General features: G+C 42.5%; 2 protein-coding genes across 6 annotated transcripts in view; both read right to left on the bottom strand.

Annotated features, from left to right (window-relative positions):
• The window catches only part of POLR3B (RNA polymerase III subunit B), a 115,948-nt gene extending 109,700 nt beyond the window's left edge, over positions 1–6,248 (bottom strand). The window contains exons 1-4 of the mRNA XM_019961239.2: positions 5,998–6,248; positions 2,394–2,426; positions 193–249; positions 44–108 (exon numbers count right to left, since the gene is read on the bottom strand). Of these exons, the coding sequence (XP_019816798.1) occupies positions 44–108; positions 193–249; positions 2,394–2,426; positions 5,998–6,069 (227 nt within the window). The 5' untranslated portion in view covers positions 6,070–6,248. The remainder of the gene's footprint in view (positions 1–43; positions 109–192; positions 250–2,393; positions 2,427–5,997) is intronic.
• An 8,287-nt stretch (positions 6,249–14,535) lies between these two features.
• Positions 14,536–24,771, bottom strand: part of TCP11L2 (t-complex 11 like 2) — a 41,026-nt gene continuing 30,790 nt past the window's right edge. For all 5 annotated transcript variants that reach the window (XM_019961238.2, XM_019961237.2, XM_070789654.1 and 2 more), the window contains 2 exons: positions 22,461–22,633; positions 14,536–16,901 (listed from right to left, as the gene is read on the bottom strand). In XM_019961238.2, coding sequence (XP_019816797.2) covers positions 16,657–16,901; positions 22,461–22,633 — 418 coding nt within the window. In that variant the 3' untranslated portion in view covers positions 14,536–16,656. The remainder of the gene's footprint in view (positions 16,902–22,460; positions 22,634–24,771) is intronic.

Genomic DNA, 24,771 nt, shown 5'->3' with positions numbered 1-24,771 from the left:
AAACATGATCAAAATAGCAAACTAAGAGTAGTCGGTTCCTTACTTTAAGTACCACATGGGGTCAGCATCACTAGTAACCTTTTCATTGGCTTTCATTATTTTCTTTATCTGCAATGGAAAGAGTAACATGAGGAAAGACTCTAGCTTCCAGTTCATTCGTAATCATATCCTTTCCCAAGATCTGATGCTTACCTCTACATTAATGAAATAGTTAAAGGAATCTATATGCTGTTTCACAAGACCTTTCACCTAAATGAATAAAAAATAAAAGCAGGTTAGCAACAAAATAGCAGATTACACGAGGGGCTTAACCTGATCTACAAATTTTTCCCAAAACCAAAGTGACCACAAAAAGTCCATAAATTTTACTTAGCAAAACTTTCTATTTTCATGTCCTCATTCCATTTCTCCTCCATCTTACTAGAACACCCTCAAACTTTCCTCCCTGAAAAACAACCTGATGTTTGGAATTCAAGATATATACCTAATGACTCCCGAGGCAAGGAAAAAAAATCCAAGAAAAAAATACTGCAATCAAGCATCATCTCTCCAACCCTCAAACAATGCCTCTTTTCTTTTTTTCTTGCTCCTATGTAAGCGATTTTATGATTTCCCCGTATCTGGTTTTTCATATCACTTTTAGAAGAATGAGGGGGAAAAACAAGAATCTCTATTAAGGAAACCAAAAATAAATGCATTTAAAATTGAAAGCAAGGTGAATCCTAGGGATCTATGAACAGATCAGCTCCAGTGACTGCCTTTCATCTCAAAAGTCAGTACAGCTACACAGACAGTGCTGTGTGCTGCTATGAAAAACCCTGAAATGCTAAACACAGACTCCAAAGTCTTAAGATTGAAAAGGACTGTAACGTGTTCAGCTTTTTACATTAATGTTCAAACACAATTAGTTCAACACTTCTAAAATACACCCAACAGAAAGCATCACAGGGCCTCTGCTTCAATTACACCTCTTTTGAGGGATCTCACTGGCTTACTAAGCAGCTATCCCATTTTGAAATCGTCCAGATTGTCGGGGCTCCCCGGCTATGGGCTTAATGTCTTTTCTGGAGAAAATGTCTTCTCCACCACAGTCCATTTAGTTATCATATCTCTTTTATGTCCTCTCTTCCAGGTTGAAGAGGCTCTTCCACTATTTCTCACAGACATGCTTTCCAGACTCTTCAGCAGCTCATGGACTGTAAAAACTGGTAAGAAATCTGGCCTTGACAATTCCCAACCTTATACGCCAGCATGCTCCCTTCTGCCAATAATACAGAACTAAGATGGAAAAAACTTGACTCATTTTTCAACCCTCTATTCTTTCACTGAGCATAATGCTTCAAGATTCATCCACATTGTATTGGCACTTTCTACTGCCAAAAACATTGCACTGTATGGATATATCATATTTCATTTAGCCATCCATCAGTTGGTATTCGAGTTGTTTCTATTTTTGGCTATTATAAATAATGCTGCTATGAACATCTGTGTACAAGGTTTTGCATGGACATATGTTTTTGTTCCTCTTGAGTAAATGCCTAGGAGTAGAATTGCAGGATCATACAGTAACTATATGTTCAACCATCTGATGAACTGCCAGGCTGTTTTCCAAAGCGGCTGCATCTCCATCAGTAGAGTGTGAGGCTTCCAATTGCTCCGCATCCCCATCAACACTTGTTATTGTCTTTCTTTCTTGACTATAGCCATCCTACTGGGTGTCAAGTGGTCTCTCATTGTGGAACCTGCTACTATTTAGCATAAGCTCTTTAAAACTGAAATTCAATAATAGGAACCTTATAATCTGTACTTCCTTTGTCCGAACCACTCATCCACTCCAGCCAAACAGACTGGACTCTGTTTTCAACAGACCCTGTGGATCCTCCTCTAGAGGACCTTTATTAAGCCATGCTCCCCGCATCCTACCTTTCAGGTTAGGTAATTCCTTTCCTCTTGTTGTTGTTGTTTAGTTGCTAAGTCGTGTCTGACTCTTTTGCAACCCCATGGACTGCACTCTGCCAGGCCACTGAGCCAACTGGGAAGTCCTCCTCTCCTCTGAGGATGTGGTTTATGTCTCACCTCCTTTAGGAGGCCCTTTCTGACCACCTGTGGCATCAATCTTCTGCCAGCAGCACTTTGGTTTGTACCCTTTGGTTTGTATTATTCCTATGCCAAGTGAAAACATAAACTACTTCCTACCTCTAAAATTAGATTACAACCCCCTACCTAGTACTTTATGGACAGGGTTACTGCCTTATAATTTCTCATATTTCTAAAACTTAGAAAAGTGCACAGTTGTACAAAGTCAAAAAATGTTGGTGATAAAAATTTAATTTTAAAAAGGCTTATTTCTTGATTCTTGATTGGAAAAATAACTGTTATTAGATATTAATTACCTTTAAAAATGCTGGAAGCAGCCGCCATTTTTCCTGTGAATCAGAACAATAAAAGTATCAGAACTCTGTGTCAGTGATCACATATTTTCATGAGGTTATTTTAATGTACCAAAAGTGACTTACTTTATCACAGTAAGCAAAAGAAAGTAAGTGGAAACAAAAAGAACAATTTTTACATTGCAACCTTTTTATGGAAATCGTATATGTACTGTACATGTACATGCAAACATATACATACACACAAGCATATATAAACCACAGATTTCTTAAACAGAATATACTTTAATCTCTTTTTGATGACTCAAGATTCCAAGCACTTTTCATCTTTATTTTATTCTCATGACTCTTCCTGAGTAAGCAGGGTTTGCCAGTTTGAGAAAGGGGAAGTATTAGTAAGTTTCAGAGAGTTTGGTTTAAACCCAAAGGGAGTTCTTTCTCCCTCCTATTTTTTTCTCAACTGGCGCCTGGCCAGAGCCCAGGCTGAAGAAAGATATCACCTGGTGTTCACCTATTTAAACAGATGCAAACTGCCACGTTCAGCTCTAAGGCCTGCTCTTCACACCTTCCTGGGGTTGTAAACAGCCTACCATGATACAACTCTTCATGAATGGTATCTAATCTGTTCATGGGAAATCTGACAAATGGTTAGAACTGAGTCTAAAGTAAGAAAACACAGTTTCTAAGTAAGAGCCCAAGGATCATGTAAGACCTTGTAAGAAACTGTAAAATTTTTTGACTTTGGGCAACGGAGAAGTGCTAGAAGGTTTTGAGCAAAATAGTGACAAGATGATGTGATCCATTTTAACTGGATCACTCCAGCTGCTGGGGTGAGAAAAGACAAGGTTAGAAGCAGAGGGATCATTTAGGAGTTCCCTGCAATACTCTAGGCTGATAACAATACAGGAAGTGAGAAACTGTCGCCTAGGAAAACACGATGTGAAGTCAGAGTCAACAGGACTTGACAGTAGATGAGATGCAGGAATCTGAGAAAGACGAATTGAGACTGACACCTTAGTGCTGCCATTTCTGGAGACGAGGAGGCAGGGATGCTGCTGGGGAAGCAGGTTTAGTGTGAAGGGGCGACCAGGAGTTTGGCTAGGGGCGTGTTAAGTTTGAGATATCCATTAGACATGCAGTTGGAGATGCCAAATAGACAACAAAGGAGTCTGGAACTTGGGAAGAGTGGCCTGGAGATCTAAGTCAGGGAAAGTCAGCAGACAGACGGCAGTGGAAGTCATGAAACAGGTAAGACCACCTACGGAGTGTAGATGGAGAGGAGCTCCACAAAGTGAGATCAGAAACACTCCAACACTTGGAGCAGCAGAAAGCACACTGAGCAAAGGAGATCGAGGAGTGGCCAGAGAGGGAGGCAGACCATCTGGAAAATGGAAAAACATTTTTTAAGAAAAGGTAAGTGGGGGCAGGTGTAAATAGAAAATCTCTATACCTTCCTCTCAATTTTGCTCTGAACCTAAAACTACTCTTTAAAAAAAAGTCATCTTTAAAAAAAAAATTTTTTTTTACTTGAAGGACAATTGCTTTTACAGAATTTTATTGGTTTCTACCAAACATCAACACACACACACACAAAAGAAATGAGTCTGGCAAAACTAATCTATGATGACAGAAATCAAATGGTGGTGTAGGGCTTAGACTGAAAAGGGCACTTTCTACAATGATGAAAATGTTCTATATCCTGTATGGGGTGGTAGTTATTTGGGTATACATATCTGTAAAAACTAACGTAAATGAACACTAAGTAAGTACTTCTGCATTTTACTGGATGTAAATCTACAAAGAACGAACGACAGACCAGAACGGACTACATGAGGAGAGTAGAAAGAGCTTGAGGAGTTGGAGTGGAGAGGGGGCAAGTGGGGAGAAACAAGCTAGAGTGGCCAGATTGAGAAAAGTCTTAACAATATGGTAAAGACTAGATTTTTTTTTTGCCCTGAGAGCAATGGGCAGATTCAAGAATTTTAACCAATGGAGCAATGTGAACATATCTGCATGTTTAAACTGATGGCCCTGGTGACAGAGCAGAGAAGAGACTGGAATGGGACAAGTAAGAAGCCAAGGAAGTAAGAGATGACAGTGGCTGACTTGGAGAACAGTGGGAGTGTCAGAATTGAGTACATTTTGTAGTTGGGGCCCTTAAGATGGGATGGTGGACTGGATGCAGAGGGTCAGGAAGAGGAACTCTTATTTTTAAATATGTTTAATGGAAATATGTTACTGGTCCCTTCATGGCTTTGCAAATTCAGAGAAGAAACAGAAATCCTGCAGCTCTCTGGAGAAGCAGTTCAGTCAACAGTTAAAGTCAGGAGCTCTGGAGTCTGACTGCTGAAATCCAAAATCCCCAACAGTCACTTAATGGTCTTCTGACACTGGGTTAGTTACTTAACTTCTCTGGGTCTTAAAAATCTTCATTGGCAAAACGGGGCAAAAATACTACTTGCTTCAGAAGATTAAATAACATAATGCTCATTAGGTTTGAACAGAGCTGGCGCATAATAAGTGCTCAGTAAATGCTGGCTTTTAAATAGCAGTTCAAGAGCTAAAAATTCAAACCAACTATACTCCAATATAAAATAAACAAACAAAAGAAGTTAAAAATCCAGTATTGCCCGATGAAAATCACCATGTACGAAGGCACTCAGAATCTAATAGACTGACTGTAATTCCTCAGAATGTAATTTGCAGAATGATTATAAAGAAATTGATTCATTGATCTTGTTAGTCATTCTCCTGTTTAACCTGTCAATAGCATCCAAGGCCTCCTTCAAATGTCTAACAAAACCTTTCATAACCAGGACCTTTATCTGTCACCTTTAATCTCTCCTCTACTTTTTCACACTCTGATACTACTGGATTTATTTTTATTTCTCAAAAATATCAGATGGCCTTGCCTCCAGGTTTCAAGTGTCTTCTTCCCGCTACGTCAATCTCTCCATTGACTATTTCTCCATCTCCCCAACCGATGCCAACTAAAATTCTGAGCCCCAGAGAAGTTATATGTACCTTTCCAGAAAATAAAATTATATCAACAGCTGAACTTCATCAGGCAGCTCAGAGTAGGACAGTTATCCTTAACTTCTCAGAAGCTGATGAAAGCTACAGGGGTACTCCCCGAGAAAACACTTAAAATTTGGAGTAAATTTTCTGGGCACTTAAAATACTCTTGCAATCCCAACTTGAGTTCCCGGCGAAAAGGAGAAATTACTAGCCTGGGATTCAGAAGATTTGGTTTTAACACCACAGCCAGCGGTGGGAGCCTAAGCTCCCTGGACCTTGCTTTATAAGGAAGCAAGCAATACGTCCCCCAAGGTGGGTAAGAGTCAGTCCTCCCCTGACAACACACGTACACTAGAATGGGTTCAACCCCGGAGCCGTGGGCGGGGCTGCTAGGCCAGCGTGGCGCCTGCCAGCTCCCCCAGCTCAACCATTGCACGTGGGTCCAGCAGCCGGCTAGGGAGTGAACCCGCTGAGCCCTGAGCATGCGCGGAAGACGCGGCCCGCCCCTCTCCACGGCCAGGACTCTCGGGGCAACGCCTCTCGGGGACGCATCACGGCCCCTTCCGCTCACCATTTGCCCTGCACTCACCTCTACAGTTGGGATCGGCGCAGCCAGCTGCTCCGGGGTCAGGTTCCCAAACTCTTCCGCAAGCAGGTCCATGCTACTAACGATGAAACAGGCACTAAGCAGAATACTCACGTGCGCCTCCCTTGCGTCAAGGTATCCGCTGTACCGGTGGAGAGCGCTGCGTGGTGTCTTAAAGGGTTCGCCGCACAACTTAATAGGAGGAAGAAAGGTTCCGCCTGCTGTCGGTCGGAACCTGCGGTTGAACCCGGATGTGGCTGAGGTGGAGCCGGGAAACTGCGCCCTCTAGTGTCCATCGGAAGTCTCGCGTGGGTAATCTGAAATCCAGGCAGGTTGTTCCTGCGATCTCAGTCAGTCCGACTCTTTAGGACGCCGTGAACTGTAGCCCGCCAGACTCCATTATCCTAGCAAGAATACTAGAAAGTGTTAGTTGCTCAGTCGTGTCGACTCTTTGTGACCCTATGGACCGTAGCCCGCAAGGCTCTTCTGTCCATGGGATTTCCTAGGCTCCAGAGGATCTTCCTGGTCTCCGGCATTACAGGCAGATTCTTTACAGTCTGAGCCACCAGGGAAGCCCCAAGAATACTAGAGTAGGTTGCCATTTACTCTCCCAGGGGATCTTCCTGACCCAGGGGTGGAACCCTTGTCCCTTGCTTCTCTTGCACTGACAATTTTTTTTTTTTTTTAAACACTGTACTGCCTGGGAAGCCCCCAGTTATCCCATAATTGAGGCCAAAAAGCATATTGTTTTAAAAATATTTCACAGAAAAGGGTAAAAGGAGAATTTGCACGACTTGAGCCACGGAAGCATCAGTTCAGTTCAGTTCAGTCGCTCAGTAGTGTCCGACTCTGCAACCCCATGAATTGCAGCACACCAGGCCTCCCTGTCCATCACCCTGTCCAACTCCTGGAGTTCACTCAAACTCACGTCCATAGAGTCGGTGATGCCATCCAGCCATCTCATCCTCTGTTGTCCCCTTCTCCTCCTGCCCCCAATCCCTCCCAGCAGCAGAGTCTTTTCCAATGAGTCAACTCTTCGCATGAGGTGGCCAAAGTACTGGAGTTTCAGCTTTAGCATCATTCCTTCCAAAGAATACCCAGGACTGATCTCCTTTAGAATGGACTGGTTGATCTCCTTGCACAGTAATCATTTAATTTAGCCCCAAACTACACGTATAGTATGGAAAAGTAGGAAATATACCAAATACCTAGTAGGAGGGGATTGGTTTAAAACCTTAAGGTACGTGTGTGGTGGACTACTATACAACCATTAAAACAACCACAAAATGAGGAGGAATTAACTTTACCTAGAGAGTAGAGCATAACAGGACAGCAATAAAGATAGTTATATTCTGAAAGGACTAGGCAGAAGATCCAGGAGTAAACGTCAGCAGAAATTTAGTATGAAAAGATGACATTTTAAATCAGTTGGAAAGATGCTTTTCCAAAAAATGATGTTGGAGCTGCTGATTAGCTGTTTAGAGAGGAAAAAAAAAAAAAAAATATATATATATATATATATATATAAATCCTATAAGGATTACATATTTAAACGTTAACAACCTTAGAAGGAAATATAAAGTGAACAAATGCATGATGTTAAATGGTGACTGCCTTCAAGCATGGCAACACAGAAATCATAAAGGAGAATATTCATAGATTGAATCGTAAAATTCTACCCATAGTTTTAGGATTCCATGAAAAATTTAAAATTTTCTGAACAGATGATTAAAAATCTCCATGAATTAAGACACACAAGTTGGCAGGTGAGAAAGGATTGATATTCCTCATTTAAAATGAACTTACATGAATCAATAGGGGGAAAAAAATCCCACTTGGGGGGAAAAAGGCAAAAGAGAATCAACAGTTGTTTAGTATGTACAAAGCTTCAGTTCAGGAAGATGCAAAAGTCTGGAAATGGATAATGGTCATAGTTTCACATTTGAAATGTGAGTGTACATAAGACCACTGAACTGTGCACTTGAAATGGTAAATTTTAGTATATTTTGCCATAGTAAATTACGAAAATTTATAAATATTCATTTGCCCTTCTGAATGCCTAACCCTTGTGGTGATAGTGGTAAAGAATTAGCCTGCCAATGCAGGAGACACCGGTTCAATCCCTGGGTCAGGGAGATCCCCTGAAGGAGGGCACAGCAACCCACTCTAGTACTCTTGCCTGGAGAATCCCGTGGACAGAGGAGCCTGGTGGGCTGTGGTTCATAGGGTTGCAAAGAGTCGAAGACGACTACAGCAACTTGGCATGCACGCACGCAACCCTAGCACTGGGTTAGTCTGATTGTTGTCGTTGTTTTGTTTTTTGTTAAAATAAGCATAGTTTTCCGATTTGGTAGGTTTGGGCTGGGGCCTGCAAATTTGCATTTCTAATAAGCTCCCAGGGATGCTGATGCTGCTGGCCCAGTGATCACAGTTGAGAATCACTCTGTAATGTAACATGAGATTTATCACTCGATCCCATGGCCTGTTGATGTGTTTACCTCTCCTTCTGACAGGGAACACCTGGAACAGGGACTGTCTTGTTTGTCTTCCTCTTTTCAGGTTCTAACTCATTGTTTGTAAAGTTGTGTTGAATAAAAGATTTGGGGGGAAAAAACATGCATTGAGTGATAAGTTCAATTTTTCATGTCATGCTTTTTAAAATTCTGATTTTTTTAAAGTGTCTCTGGAGGAGGATCTGGTAGCAGTGGTCCCAGAGTCCTACGGGAGCCACTGGCTGACACTAAGTGGTGTCCACCCTGTTTACACCTACCTGGTCCCTGAGATAGAGGCATTTGCATCCTGGGGTCAAATCCATTGTCTTTCTGATCGCCTAAGGCAAGGTTCCCAACCTCCAGGATCTAATGCCTGATGATCTGAGGTATAGCTGATGTAATAACAATAGAAATAAAATGCACAATAAATGTAATGCACTTGAAACATCATGAAACCACCCCCTGCCCCAGTCCATGGAAAAATTGTTTTCCACAAAACTGGTCCCTGGTGCCAAAAAGTCTGGGGACTGCTGCCCTAAGGGGCTGGAGTTTTTAATTCAAAAGGCCAGAAACAGTCTCCTGGTTTCTGGTTTCTCCTGTCCTTTTCCTAAATATTGGTACAAAAAAGACTTGGTGGTTTGAATAGAGGGCTGGGCAATTAGGGAAAGGAAATCACAGAAAAACGGTTGACATCTTGGAATACTATCCCATCACCTAGGTATGAAGTGTTGTGGTCCCCAGATGGGAAAGTGACCAATGGGAGGAGAACCATGAGCATCAGTTAAAGAAGAGCAAGGGAAAGGGGAAAGCAGAGGTGTCAGAGCTGAGCCCTGGAATGTTAGGGAGTGTTTCTGTTGACTGTTTACTCTTTGCCAGGCATTGGAATAACCACTTTTTGTACATTCTCTGATTTAATAATCAAGGGGGAGAAGTATGATAAGCCCCATTTTGCCAAGTGAGGAGACTTAGGCTCATAAGTTTTGAGAAATTTGCCAAGCATGGTTGGAATTTAAATCCACACTTACCTGACCCCAGAGCCCATGTTTTAAACCACTCTATTGTGACACCGGCTGAATGGATTGGGTAGAAGACATCAAGCAGAGAAAGACAGCTTGAGCAAAATGACATGGGGGCTCTAGAGTACATAATCCTATCAATACGTGTGGCGGCTGAGTGTAGTTCTCCCACAGGGCTTGTTGAGGGATGTGGCTATAGATAACACTAGAAATTGTCATTTATGCCATGTTAAAGAAATTAGAACTTATTTTGAGAGGCTTCAACTTGAAGACACTAGAAAACTAAAGAAAAAGATGACCCTCTCTCCTTGAAAACCTTGGTGCATTCAGACTGGGGGAAAAAAAAGTGATCCTGATTTCTATATTTGAATAAATTTACAGCAGAACTAGAGAAAGCCCAGAACAATGTTGGAGAAGGAATAGGGGTTCTTCAATCTGAAAAGGCAAGGGCAAAGGGGATCCTGGAAGTCTACTGTTTCACAACCAGCAAGGTAAGGAGAAGCTGGGACAGAAGTCTCTACTGTAATCAGAGAACATTTTGCATTTTGAGCAAGACTGGATGGTCCAAAACCTATAGTTACCTGCCAGGCCCATAGGTCTTTATCTGAAAAGCCTTGCTCTGTGTCATGTTACCTTGTCATCCTGTCAAAACTAACAGGGCCAGCAACTAGCTAAAGGCAGCCACCTAAGGCAGGGGGCAGGGAGGGGGCACGGAGCTCCTAATGAGACCCCCCTACCGAAGGCAAGAGAGTTGGGGAAGGGTATCCATAGTGACTAGTGGCAAATAGACCCACTCATTTTCTCTCTCCTGGGAGGTTTTCAATGAAGACCAAAAGGGAAGGACAACAGGAAACAGAGGCAGAGAAGTAAACAGCATTTGGTAGCATTACAACAGTGAACCATGACTGGATGACCTAAGGCAACCAATAGAGCGAGTAGTTAACACGTTCCAGGGTTAGACTCTTGGCTTCAAGTTGATTATCAGCTCTGTGACCTTAATCTCTCTGTGTCTCTTCTTGCACAAATGGAAATAATGATAGAACCTGCCTTGTAGTGGGTTGTGCAGTTATATGAGACCATTTATATAAAATGCTTAGTCCATGTGGTAAGTAATTATTTTGCTAAATTCTGAAAGAAAAAAATTATATTCAGCTTCTCTATCATGCCTGCAGGTGTAACTGCTGGCAGGTTCCCAGCTTTCCTTTCTTCTTCAAGCCTTACGATCAATCCCTAGGTCCCTTTCCCTCGAAAGCTGAACAAGGCTAACATACCAAGCTTAGACATAAAAAAAGAAAGTTTCACTGGAAAAATAGAGAACAAGAGGGCACAAATTGCTGGTACAAATGTACTTTCTAAAAGGTTAGATTAAATCATGGAGGATAAAGTCATACCTGATCTACTAAACGAAACTGGAACATGTTGGGTTGTGTCACTATCCTTTGAAGTCTACATCAAGGACAATAACTGCAGTTTCTACATACCCTTGAGTTTCTCTGCCAATGACAATATTGGGCTTAATGAACCATGGTTGTGATGACAGTTGACAATTTTTGGTCTTATGTACTTAAGTACTCCATCACCACATCTCACAATACTAAAACCTCTTGAAGCTTGAAAGAGATTTAGGACTAATAAATTAGCTTTTGTAATGTATTCTGGCCACATTATGCTTAAGTTTGTAGACAATTTCAAATACATCTTATTTGACTCTCACTGGCACCCCACTCCAGTACTCTTGCCTGGAGAGTCCCATGGACGGAGGAGCCTGGTAGGCTGTAGTCCATGGGGTCGCTAAGAGTCGGACACGACTGAGCGACTTCACTTTCCCTTTTCACTTTCCTGCATTGGAGAAGGAAATGGCAACCCACTCCAGTGTTCTTGCCTGGAGAATCCCAGGGATGGGGGAGCCTGGTGGGCTGCCATCTATGGGGTCACACAGAGTCGGACACGACTGAAGTAACTTAGCAGCAGCAGCAGGGCTCTGTGAGGGCTTCCCTGGTGGCTCAGAGGTTAAAGCATCTGCCTGGAATGTGGTAGACCCAGGTTCGATCCCTGGGTCAGGAAGATCCCCTGGAGAAGGAAATGGCAACCCACTCCAGTACTCTTGCCTGGAGAATCCCATGGAGGGAGGAGCCTGGTAGGCTACAGTCCATGGGGTCGCAAAGAGTCAGACATGACTGAGAGACTTCACTTTCACTTTCAGGGCTCTGTGAGGCAGGCAGGTACAGTAGGAAATCGATGTTCAGGGCGAGACTAGAAGGCTGACTTGAGGTCGTAATAGCTGTAAAAAAATAAGTGAATTCAAACTCAAGTCCCTTGATTCTCAGTCCTGTGCTACTTTTGTAACAAGTGGGAGCTGTTGGTAGTTAACATCCCCAGAGGTAGAACAGATTGAATTTTAGTTTTAAGGAGGATTCAAGTGAAAAAATATATGTTGCACAAAATGTGGCAGGCCCCACACTTTGCCAATCAGCCACAGAATTCTTTACTGCTTATCCTGGATTTGGCTTCAAAATCCTCTCAACTCAGTGCTCTGGGGAGCTAATACTAAAAGATCAGAGCAGACACATGACTTTAAACTTATTTTCATAGACAAGAGGATTCATAGAGCTTATTCAAGGAAACTGGCGTAGAAACTGAGGTAGAAACTGCTAATGATTATCAATACCCAATACCCATGCCCACCTCTTTTCTCCTGGGCACATTTTCCTGACTTGCTTGCACTTGGAGCCAGATGATTTTGAGTTCTGGCCAACGCACCATGAATAGAAATGGGCAATCCATTTATTTCTCCTGTCTTCTGAGTGATTCAGGAGATGCTGAAAGTTTTGAGGACTGCTGAGTTATAAGATGGATGGAAGTTGGGTTTCTGAGTAGCTGGATTAAGGCCCTTGATACATACACCAACCTTCCCTAAACTTGGAACTACAATTTGAGCAATAAGGCTATGCTGAGGCCATGGTGACTTGAGAGCTATTTGTTCAGCAGTTCATCAATGCACACCAGTAAAGGCTGATTTCACTGACTATGCCCTTCCTGGAATCATCTTACAGTGTCATTCTTAGAGGCAATACTGGATGGGGGGAGGGGGTGTCACACATTTCTCCCATTCGAGTTCAAAAGACCTCATAAACGTAAAGGATAGTGGATTTGTTTTTCTCTTTCTGCTCCTCAGGACACCTTTCCTATTTGAAAGAAATCACTAGTTGGGTGACCTTGGTGGGAATATGGGAGTCTAAGTGTCAGCCACTATCTCACTCCATCCCATGAAATTAGAGCATTGCCCTTGACAGAGATTCGTCCCACTGAATGTTGATATCTGGGACTTTAAATCTTGAGCAAATGAGGCAAAGCAGCAAGAACAGTTGAGAAATCAGTCTCTGAATCCTGCTTGGCTGAGGCCCTGCCCTTGCATTGCTTTGGTTCCTACCTATTTGCCAAGCTTAATTCCCCAAACAAAATAGATTCTGTGAAGTATGTAAATCTCTCCAATAAACTCTCTTTCTGCCTGTTCGCTAGAGTCCATTTCTACTGCTTGTGCCATGTGTTCAGGTGTGAGGGCGTGTACACATACACACACAACACATAATATTCTAGCAGCAATGGCAAGTGTGCTTTGCCACGACAGTCTTTCCAAGACATAATTGTTTGCAACTTTCAAAGGATTCCCTGATTCTTTACCTCTTTCAGAACAAACCCCACACATATGAACATGACATCCCAAGCCTTTTCCCTTGCTTGTTTCTCCTCTCGTCACTTCCCCTCTTCCGGAGGCTGTTCCCTGGGCTCACCATTTCTCCACATGACTGTGCCTCCTGTGCCTTTTGCTTTCTTGGTCTCTTGACAAGTTCCTGCCTATCATTCATGTTTTAGCTCAAGGGTGATCCATGAAAGAGTCCAGTGATTTTTCCTCTAGTACTACGTGTCAGTTCAGTTCAGTTGCTCAGTCATATCCGACTCTTTGCAACCCTATAGACTGCAGCACGCCAGGCTTCCCTGTCCATCACCAACTCCCGGAGCTTGCTCAAACTCATGTCCATTGAGTTGGTGATGCCATCCAACCACCTCATCCTCTATTGTCCACTTCTCCTCCTGCCTTCAATCTTGCCCAGCATCAGGGTCTTTTCTTTTTTTTTTTTTCTCAGGGTCTTTTCTAAGGAGTTAGTTCTTCTTCACATCAGGTGCCCAACGTATTGGAGTTTCAGCTTCAGCATCAGTCCTTCCAATGAATATTCAGGACTGATTTCCTTTAGGATGGACTGGTTGGATCTCCTTGCATTCCAAGGGACTCTCGGGAGTCTTCTCCAACACCACAGTTCAACAGCATCAATTCTTTAGCACTCAGCTTTTTTTATAGTCCAATTCTCACATCCATACATGACTACTGGAAAAACCACAGCTTTGACTAGACAGACCTTTGTTGGCAAAATAATGTCTCTGCTTTGTAATATGCTGTTTAGGTTGGTCATAGCTTTTCTTCCAAAGAGCAGGCATCTTTTAATTTCATGGCTGCAGTCACCATCTGCAGTGATTTTGGAGCCCCCCAAAAATAAAGTCTGTCACTGTTTCCATTGTTTCCCCATCTATTTGCTATGAAGTGATGGGACCGGATGCCATGATCCTAGTTTTTTGAATATTGCGCTTTAAGCCAACTTTTTCACTCTTCTCTTTCATTTTCATCAAGAAGCTCTTTAGTTCTTCTTCGCTTTCTGCACTATGTGTACTTGTTTTAAAAGCATAGCCCGAATTACACTTTATTGCTATTGTTCACAAGTTTGTCCTTCTTACTAAGTCACAAACTTCTCAGGACAGTGTCTGTCTAGTTATCTGTGTATTAAATACCTAGGATACTTCTTGACACATAGTAGATGCTCAATAGCTATTTGTTGACTAAATGAATGAATGAACACGATTGATGTCCGTGAGGCTTTGACATTAAGTAGAAGATTCCTTCTAGAACCACTGCAATAAAGACTGTGCAATATTCCAGCCCTGAGCTACCCAAAGGTGGTTTAGAAAACAGAGACACCATCTATTTTGAAATAACTTTTAATGTTTTAAAATGTAACTAGTGCGCACAATACATGTTTTAGCAGTAGAAGAATGAAAATGTGTGTATGGTGTTTAGGAAAATTGACATTACAAAACATGACCATGTTAAGATTCTCAAACGTAGAAGTAAACATTTAAGTAAAAACCAAATACACAACATGCTAAGGGACAGGATTTAAAAATCCTAATAAATGTACTTGCTTACATCCAGACTTGGGACATTGAGATTTACTTTGCCACTTAAAAAAAAAAAAATGCAGAATGCCCTTCATTTTAAAATGCATTAAAGTTTGCAGATTGTTTTCCTGCTGGCAACTATAGTATAATCAAGTATATAAGAATACCAGGCAGATTCCAATCTGTTAGTAAAAAAGTATACCACCTGGTCTTCTAGTTAAATGTACAGCTCACTGGGAAAGTGACCAAAAGTCACGCTACACACTACCTTTCAGACCCTCTGGCTATCCAGGCCCCAAAGTGAGCAGTTGAAAACAACTTCAACTTAAGAGAAAATGCAAACAAAAATCTACAGCACCTTATGATCTCTAAGCACAGGAAACAGGCAGAATGGACATACAGGAGGAGGGAAAAAATGGGTAAGACCAATGATATGCTCTTCAGTAAATTCCACTTCTACGTAGCTGCTCAATGGACAGAATGGTGATTTATGTATTGGTCACTGGGAGAAAAAAGCTGATGTTCAACATTTCCTCAATTTGGCAGATCCCTCCAAAAGATCAGAGATAAGTTATCCACACAATAATTTCCCAGGCCTTCATCAAATCACTAGGTAGCACCATAATGGTAGAGGTCATGGTGAGGAAGAGGAGGCAAGGAAAAACGAAGCATTAATCTTTTTCTTCCTACTTGCTCTTCTCCACCAGACGGCTAAGGTTCAAGGAGTCCTCAGAAAATCAAACCATCCAAAATGCATTTTATGCAAATAAAGCATTTGCCGGTAGTGCTTCCCTCAACACTTCAGAAGCATGTAATCTGAAGACAAGCAGATTTCTCTAGGATCCCGACAAGCAGTGCCAGCGTGGCAAAGTTTAATGCACTAGAGTGGCAAATGATGATGGTACTGAGAAGAGCTTCTTGGTCACAGTGGGGTAAGAATCAAATCCACAGAGAAGGCATTTGCTAGCATGTTATATGCTTAAAGAAGAAAAAGAATCCAAAGTTCATCTGTTTCTTTTTCAGAAGTGAATTTCACTGAGAATGCAGTCTCATTTTATCAACTTTTTCTTACAAGTAAATTCAAGTTACCAATTCAAACCACTCCTGCCTTATGTAAAAATATTAAAATCTTATATAAACCTTACCAATGGCCTGAGAAATGCAAGGACATTCACAAAGAGATGTGTGCAAAAAGTGTTTCTCTCAGAGAGCAGCATAAGTTGCAAGAAGAATCCACCCTCTAGAATGAGATTTTAGAAGGGGTTTGTTTCTATTTCCATTAAATCATCAAGGGAGGTTTTATCTAAAATTTGTATGTAGCATAAAAATGTATTTAATACGTTTAAATTCTAAACAAATACTGACCATCGGTATCACCAGATGTGATTAGGTATATTTGTAGAATTTGAGGACTTACTATGTAAGTTTCTATTACATATGAATAAAATTTAATTTGTACATTTTAAATACAATTATCCTTACTTCACATCATTTATTTAGAACCTCAGTCCCCTTGGTTATGATCACAACTTTCAACCCTTTAAGAAGCTGTACCAAAGTTAAAAAAAAAAATCATTAGATTTGATAGTAACAGGTGAGGAAATACAACTCCTTAAGGGTTGAATGAATAAGCCATATATAAATGCTTAAGAAAACATTTACAAGTATTATATAGGTAATAGAATTAAATACAAATTGCTTTCTGTTTGTTAAAAAGTCTCTTTAGGACTCGAAAATGGTGCACATGTAGGGACATTGTGATGTGCGTGTCTCTACAACGCTGACATTACTGGGTTACACAACTTCGGGCTAACACTGTGCCTCGCACAGGATCGAGAATGTGCCCCTCTGTAATGCCGCTGGTGGAAATAGACTGGGTACCTAAGTGCTGGGCTTCCAATCTCTTTTCCAATGTCATTTCCTCTTTAGTTAGTAGATGAAGAAGCTTCTGCCTTCCCTGTGGCTTCCTCACCGAACAGCAGCTTTCGGAGTATATTTGCATAAAATGGTCCGTACACTTGTTTGTTGAGATTCACGATGTTTGCGTATTGCAAGCCCAGTGACTCCAGCTCTTGCTGAACGACAGCAAGGCCTCCTGGCACAGGGGGCATGCATCTTGGAGGGCTTGGCAGACAAAGCAGGCTTTTCATGTATAGCTGGATTCGTTTATCTGGGGGAAAAGAAGATATGTTTATCTGTCCTATTATTAAAGCATGTACTTTTTAAACATGAGAATAGTAATTGTGGTAGATGGATTGCAACAACATCCTCAATTCTTTACCCCTTCCCTATACTCATGCCCTTTCCAAGGTAGCCTGGCAGTTCTTCCCATCAGGGCTGGAGTCTGGGTGCCCAGGCCTTGGATCAGGGATGGCCTTCTGACCTGCTTTGGCCCATACAGAATGTGGCTGGAGTGATGGTGTGTATGTTTCATGCTCAAGAGGCATGGTTTGAATCATTCCTTTCAGCCTACCACCACCATGTAAACAAGCCTGGGCCAGATGAGAGCCCATATCAAGGGAAGCCCAGCTATTCCATCTTAGGCCATCTTAGACCAACCAGTAGCCAACCAAATCCCAAACACTTGAGATAGCCCAGGCGAGACCAGCAGAGCTAACTACCCATGCGGCTGCTTACCATAAATGCATGCATTGAGTCCAGCAAGACCAAATGAACTGCCTAGTTGCCCCACAGACTGGTGAGCAATGACAGATGGAGTCTTAGGGAAATCTGTTACGCAGTAATAGCTAACTAATAAAACATGCACAGCACTTTCAGGGTGGAGTGGGGAATCTTTTATAAAAATTCAAATGTCCATAATTTTAGTTATATATCCTAAAGCTGAGTATGTAAACTGGGACTGCTAGTTTAGCCCAGATAGTGTTTTTCTAAAAAACAGTAGCTATTTAAAATGAGGGGCTTTCACATAGAAAATCAAATTTTTTGTTCTTCTTGAAAAATCTACAGATCTGGCAAACTTGGGAGCCCAAACTGCCACATGGCAAAGGTGAGCATACATCTGGGTTTTCTCAGGACAGCTGAAGTTGACACTCGCTGTCTTGGTCTTAATAAAAAGAACACTTTCAACAGTGTCCCGGGTTAGAAAATAAATTATATGATCACCCCTCATGTGGGCAAGAATCTGGAGGCATTGAAGAAGGACCACCCCAACTGGCACTGCCACCTTCTCCACTCTTCCTGCTTCGGGGCATCTGCATTTGAGAAGACTTCACAAATGCATGCAAATGCTTAAAAAAGGGAAGCTAAGGTGTCCTGGACAAATGGCACTGGACAAGCCAGACCTGGTCCAGCGCAGGCTGCTCCGAGGACATTCTCTGGCTCTGGAAACAGAAATCTCACAAGAACATTTACTAAGGAAAATGAGTGAGTGAGTGAAGTTGCTCAGTCCTGCCTGACTCTTTGCGACACCACGGACTGTAATCCACCAGGCTCCTCTGTCCATGGGGTTTTCCAGGCAAGAATACTGGAGTGGATTGCCATTTAAATACACTCATCTAATACAGACAGCTGTAATATTACTGAAATTCTTATATCCAAACACGTCTACCCCAAATCATACATTTCAGCCAGATCTGACCTAGAACTCAAAGTGCCCAGTGTTCCATGTCTATATCTTAGCCCAGACTATTTCCTGTTACTAGAATGCCCTTCCATCTCACTTCATCTCTGCCAAAGTCGAGAGCACCCATGCTGATATTAAAGTCACCTCCTTTCTGTGGCTTTCCTTACCATCTGTTATACTCTCACCCCTTATTATTGTTACTTGAGAACTTCTCTCTCTCACTTCTCAGATAGTAGGCATTCTGAGGGTGAGGGCTACTTTTTTAGCCTTTATTTCCCTGGTTTGGTAGGCAGCAGGTATGTCATAAATGTTGACTGTAGTGAAGTGAGAATGGAATGAAAAAGGTCTATGAAGATAAACCTCAAACTGAAAACACAAGGAGCCAGAGAGGAATGGGGGCTGAATAAGACCTGAGCCTTATCCATAATTTTTCAACAAGAGGAAATTATTCATGGAGGGATCACTTGTACAGTTGAAAATTACTTTTTAAAAATGTAGGTGGCTATTAGCATGCAAACAATTTCCACAGCAGGTAATCCATAGATCATTTTTATCGTATACATTTGAAAAAATTGGTTTGAAAGAAAACTTGCTTTCTAATTATCTTTTTTAAAGGTGAAGAACATAGTGGGAGTTGTGATTTTATTGTAAATAAATAGCACATCAACTGAGAACAGAAGACGGCAGACTGTGGGTACCATGAACAACAGAGGAGGAAAGCTAGGGCTAAGCTGGAGCCCTTCTTCTGTCCCAGGGATCCCTCTAAGGTCTAATGTATTCTAGCTCCTCTGTGGGCAGAGAATTCAGAGCAAATGGTCCACTAAACTCCCTGTCAGGCTGGCTGCTCAACTCTCATGAGCCCAGGTCTATTTTTGTCACAGTTATGGTCCGGATACTTTTCTGTGAGACTGTTTAAAGAATGCAGGTCTTTCAAAACTGTTATTATGCTGACAAGTAGTTCTGTCTCTTCTGTGGACGAGTCAGTTTTTAGGCCAAGACTAAAGTGATGGAAGTGTCTGTCCATTTAGGAGCAGCCAAACCCAACCCCTGCCAAAGACATGTCCTTGGCTTCCAGAGCCTAGGGAGAGACGCTCAAGTGAGTCATGCAAGTTGCTAGGCAACAATACTTTGAACAAGGTTACAAAATACTTTCAATTTGCAAAAGAACAGGAAACTTGGAATAGGGAGGGCTGGGTGGAAAAAAGTGGCTTGACTGGATTTTAAGAGGCCTCCTCAGGCTGGGGCATCTCCTGGCCCCCAGCTTCCCCCTCTCTCTCTGGCGCTGCCAGTAGTTCCCTGATCTAAAGCAAGGGCACAGAGAACACCTGAGACTCTGGCCAGCCTGTCAATGGGCAGCAGGGCTCCAGCTCTGACTGGAGTCACATCAGAGCAGGTGAGAATGTGAGTCAGACAGGAAGACTCCCTACCCTGAGACCCACTGGTTATATGGCCTCAGGTGAGAGATACTTGACTGCTCCAGTTCTCCATGCATTCATTCATCCACTCCACTGCCGACTTAAAAAAAAATGCACAATGTGAGAGTTGCAAATTGAGTTCTATTTGGGGCAAAATGAGGACTGCAGCCTGGGAGACAGCACCTCAGATAGCTCTGAGAGACTGTTCCAGAGTCATAGGGGAAAGGGACAGTATATATGTGATTTTGGTGAAGGGGGAATGCTGGTGCTGCTGCTGTTAAGTCGCTTCAGTTGTGTCCGACTCTGTGCGACCCCATAGACAGCAGCCCACCAGGCTCCCCGATCCCTGGGATTTTCCAGGCAAGAGTACTAGAGTGGGGTGCCATTGCCTTCTCCAATGCATGAAAGTGAAAAGTGAAAGTGAAGTCGCTCAGTCGTGTCCAACTGTTAGGGACCCCATGGACTACAGCCTACCAGGCTCCTCCATTCACGGGATTTTCCAGGCAAGAGTACTAGAGTGGGGTGCCATTGCCTTCTCCGGAAGGGGGAATACATGCAATCAAAAACATATTTTACAAAAGGTTTCTGCTAGTTTCGTGAAGCTTCTGCTAGTCACAAGAAACAGTCATCACTATGAAGGATTTTAGTGTTTTTCCAAATATGAGGAGATACGTGAATTGGGCTCATAAAATCAGCTCCAGAGAATATCTAACTACGTGAAGACCTATCCTGCCAGTTTTCCCCTGAGCACAGAGTGCCTCTTTTCTATTCTCCATCCTGAACTCCTTTCAGGGGGTGTTGGAGGTCAGCAGCTGTAGCAGCACATGATTTAATCCTTAGAGAGGTAGATGGCAAGTGCCAATCTGTGATTGACACCTCAGATATCTATTAAAGGTCATCTCTGGGCCCCGCCCCCCATGGTCTGGGGAAATTGCGATGAGCAAAGATGCATCCCATCCTCCTCACGAGACCTGTGCACTAGCGAGGGTCTCCTGGTATGAGGCAGAGATGGCTGACAGCCTGCCCCTCCTCCTCCAAGAAGCACCATGGCCCACGTGCTGGCTGTACAGCCGGAGGTGACAGGCTGTGACGCGCTTGTCAGCAGTGAAGGTCATGCAGGCAGGGCTCGGCCACAGGCAGCTGAGGTTATGCTGTGTGTGTTACTGTCCTCACTGCCACCCCTCGAAGCCCACGTGCTGCACACCAGAGCTCTTACGTGGCCTGGGTGGATTAGATCACCAGCATCCCATGTCCCCAGGGATAAGGTTGAAAGACACCCTTTAAGAATCTCAGCTAAATAATAACCAGTGTTTGTGTTCCTATAGAAGTCAGTGCGGTGCTTTGAAAACTTGCAGATTCCTCCTGGAATGTTTGGATATTCAAATTCCACACTCTTTCCTCCATCTGATCCTCTCCCACTGCAGCTGACACTTGCTTTGTCTCCCACATCACCCTTGTCCCCTTCTTATGGCCACAGCACCCTGATTCTGTCTGGGGGAAACAACTGCTTCCCTAGTTTCAGATCAGGTGTTCAGGTAAAGCTGACTCACCTTGGCTCCAGGAACTGAACACATGTCTTGGGGTTAAGTTTCTTCCACTCTGGCCACCAAAAATGGGTTGTGACCACCAAGTGGAGCTAATGGGATTCAATTCTGGGGTCATAGTTTGAGCTAAGAGGGGAGGGAAACTGACTTTTTTTTTTTTTGGCTTGATTTAAATATTGAAACATGCAGGCTGGAGTGGAAGTCATCTTGTTATGCTGGGAAGAGACTATTTTAGAGACAGCCATCCCAGAGGAAGGCAGCGCTGAGGGACCACAAGTGGGAAACAGTGCCAAGACATCATCTGAACTCTGATCAAGCTGTACCAGCAGCCAACCCCCCAACTGCTCTTTTCTGTGATATGAGCAAGTACAGTCCCTTCCTACTTAAGCCACTTTGTTGTTTAGTCACTAAGCCATGTCTGACCCTTTGCAACCCCATGGACTGTAGCCCGTCAGGATCATCTGTCCATGGGATTTCCCAGGCAAGAATACTGGAGTGGATTTCCTTCTCCAGGGAATCTCCCAGAACCAGGGATCAAACCCAGGTCTCCTGCTTGGCAGGCAGATTCTTTACCACTGAGCCACTTGGGAAGCCACTTTAGAGTTTTAAATTATCTGTCACAGGTAACAGAAAAAAGTCCTGATACATTCTCCATTTCCCCAACTCACCAACACAATTTGATCCTGAGATATTCATTTTCTTAGCAATCAAGTAGGAAAAAAAAAAATCCCCCACTATGCCTCTCAGTTCTATGGCCCTTTTAAATTTTAGTCTTTCTAAGCCTAACCAAGCAAGGGGCCTCAGCTCACACAGGTTAGCTTCTATCAGAGCATGGGTCTACTTTCTGTGAACATACTGCCATCTGGTTTGGATTGCTGTATTGATCTAGGAATTTAAAATGATGGCAGCATGATGTTATTTTCTTCATAAAACTCTATCAGCTGGGTAGTAAGGTAGAAGACCCTGAAACATCCCCCCACTCCACTACATATACACACATAAGCAGCAGTGAGTCCCAAAGCTTTGAAAATATTAATGCTTTCTTCATGTTTTCAATATTTATTCACCAAGAGAAGCAGGTAATCTGTTTAAGACTAAAATTTGACTGATACTTAACATTAGCCAAAGCCAGCATGGTAAAGTATATTGACATTGAAGCAGAAACCAATAAAAATATACAGACTCACCAATTAAAGACCAGATAGGATTGTCTTCTTCTTCGATGCTTGAGAATTGGCCTACAAGGTTATCTTGAACCTCAGCATTTAAAGTTGGTAAACCTCTCTCCATTAGGGTCTTGTTAACCTCAACACAAATCTGAATGCCAATAGAATTCAGAACTTCCTTCAAGTTAAAGGTCCTACAAAATATGAAACAATAATTCCACCAGGGACAGCTTTTATTCATCAGGTTTTTGTTTGTTTAAAAAATATACCAGCTTGTTTCAAATGTATACCAATTTTATCTTCTATAGACAAAAATTATCTCTATTAGAATGAGCTTAGAAAATAGGAAACTCCTCCCAACCACCAAGCTTTATATGCATCAGACTTTTAAATGCTTAAAACCACCAGTTCTGTAGGAAATACAAAAAGCACAGACAGAAAAATGTGGTCCCTAAAAATAAATCTGCAACCCCATTTTCAGGCAGGGCTATCAGAAAAGGATAGAAAATATTTGTTTAATTTGCAAAATAAACCCTCTGGCCTGAGTGGATTCAGTCATAGATTTTGTTTTTAATGTGCTTAGAAAATAAGATAGAATCAATTCATTTATCCATGCCTGTGCAGGAAACCTTTAACACCAACCAAGAACAAGAAATAAAGATATTCAGAGGCCAACACCATAAAGACAAATTACCTAAACCTCTTGACCTATCATGATGAAAGATAAGAGACTCTTTCCCACTGTTACTTTCAAGTAGCTGATCAATAATTCCAAATATATACAGTCTGGAAAGATGTAAAAAGTAGTTAGTGGTGGTGATTTAATAGGTAATGAAAAAGGTATAATAGGAAGCAGCATTTGCTGTGTCCACACTATTGTAAATGATATTGAAAATTGCATCTCGCTATTCAGAAAGGATCTTTAAGACAACTTTGTGCAAAATGGATTAAAGGATAAGAGAAGGGGGGATGGTGGTGAGAGGAATTAGACAAAACAACAAAACAATCAGATAGGCAGAACAACTATAAAGAAGATGACTTAACAACTAAATAGTTATTAAGAGCTAACATTTATCAAGCACTTACCACGTGCCACACACCTGCACTAAATGCTACACACGAGTCATATTCAGTTCAGTTCAGTCGCGTCCGACTCTTTCGACCCCATGAACGGTAGGTAGCACACCAGGCCTCCCTGTCCATCACCAACTCCCGGAATTTACCCAAACTTATGTCCATCGAGTCAGTGATGCCATCCAGCCATCTCATCCTCTGTCGTCCCCTTCTCCTCCTGCCCCCAATTCCTCTCAGCATCAGGGTCATCAAATGGTACATTACAAATGTCATCTTAAGTTGCCATAACTCTAAGGTAGTATCTTTATATCTCTTCTTACAAGTGAAGCCAGGAGACTCAGAGTGACTCAGGATCTTATTCAATGGTACATTACAAGTCAGCAGCACAGCTAGGATTTAAACCCTGGTTTGTCTAATCCAAAAGCCTGTCCTTTTAGTAAGCATTTTGCCATGTGCTTCATATGAATACTTAGGCAGTACTGGAGGGCTTCCCAGGTGGCTCAGTAGTAAAGAATCTGCCTGCCAATACAAGATACACAGAGATGGGGGTTCAGTCCCTGGTTAGGGAGATCTTCTGGAGTAGAAAATGGCAACCTACTCCAGTAATCTTGCCTAGAGAATTCAATGGACAGAGGAGCCTGTTGAGCTATAGTCCATGGGGTTGCAAAGAGTTGGACACAACTGAGCAGCTAACACTAAGCAGTATTTGGGGACTCACTAAAGGCTTAATAACTTAGAATTCCCGGAAAATAATGGTTAACCAGTGTGGGGAAATGCTAAGAGCAGGTTTCTGCAAAATCAGAGCAGGTTTCTTTTCCTTACAGGTCTTGGGTCCTGGAATGTGAAAGAAAAGAGCCTGGCAGGTTAGCACCAGGATCAGTAGAAAGGGCAGGGACTTGACAGTCAGGCTTGGGCTCGGGCTTTGGCTTGGCCTTTTCTTGGTGTACAGCCCAAGGCAAATCCTATTCTCTCTGAGCTTTAGGTCAAAATGAGAACTCTGGATTGCCGGAACCACTTGGGCTAGTTTGGCTTTTAAGATTCTAGGATTTTATCAAGTCACGCATGTGCTCTCTGAATAATAAGCAGGAAGATGGGATGTTGGATGTATTAGGTGTAAAATCCCTGAAAACACCTGAGAGGACAGTCAGCAAGAGAAGCTGACACATAGGAGACCCATGGAAACACCCGGTCATTGGCCAGGATTAGAAATTTTCTGACTTGGACAGGATTCCCAATAATACAAAATTGAAATGAGATT

This window comes from Bos indicus, chromosome 5 (assembly GCF_029378745.1).
Source record: "Bos indicus isolate NIAB-ARS_2022 breed Sahiwal x Tharparkar chromosome 5, NIAB-ARS_B.indTharparkar_mat_pri_1.0, whole genome shotgun sequence".
NCBI classification, from domain to species: Eukaryota; Metazoa; Chordata; class Mammalia; order Artiodactyla; family Bovidae; genus Bos; species Bos indicus.
Note: the sequence above shows the minus strand (reverse complement) of the source record. Positions and strands in the feature narration are given on the sequence as shown.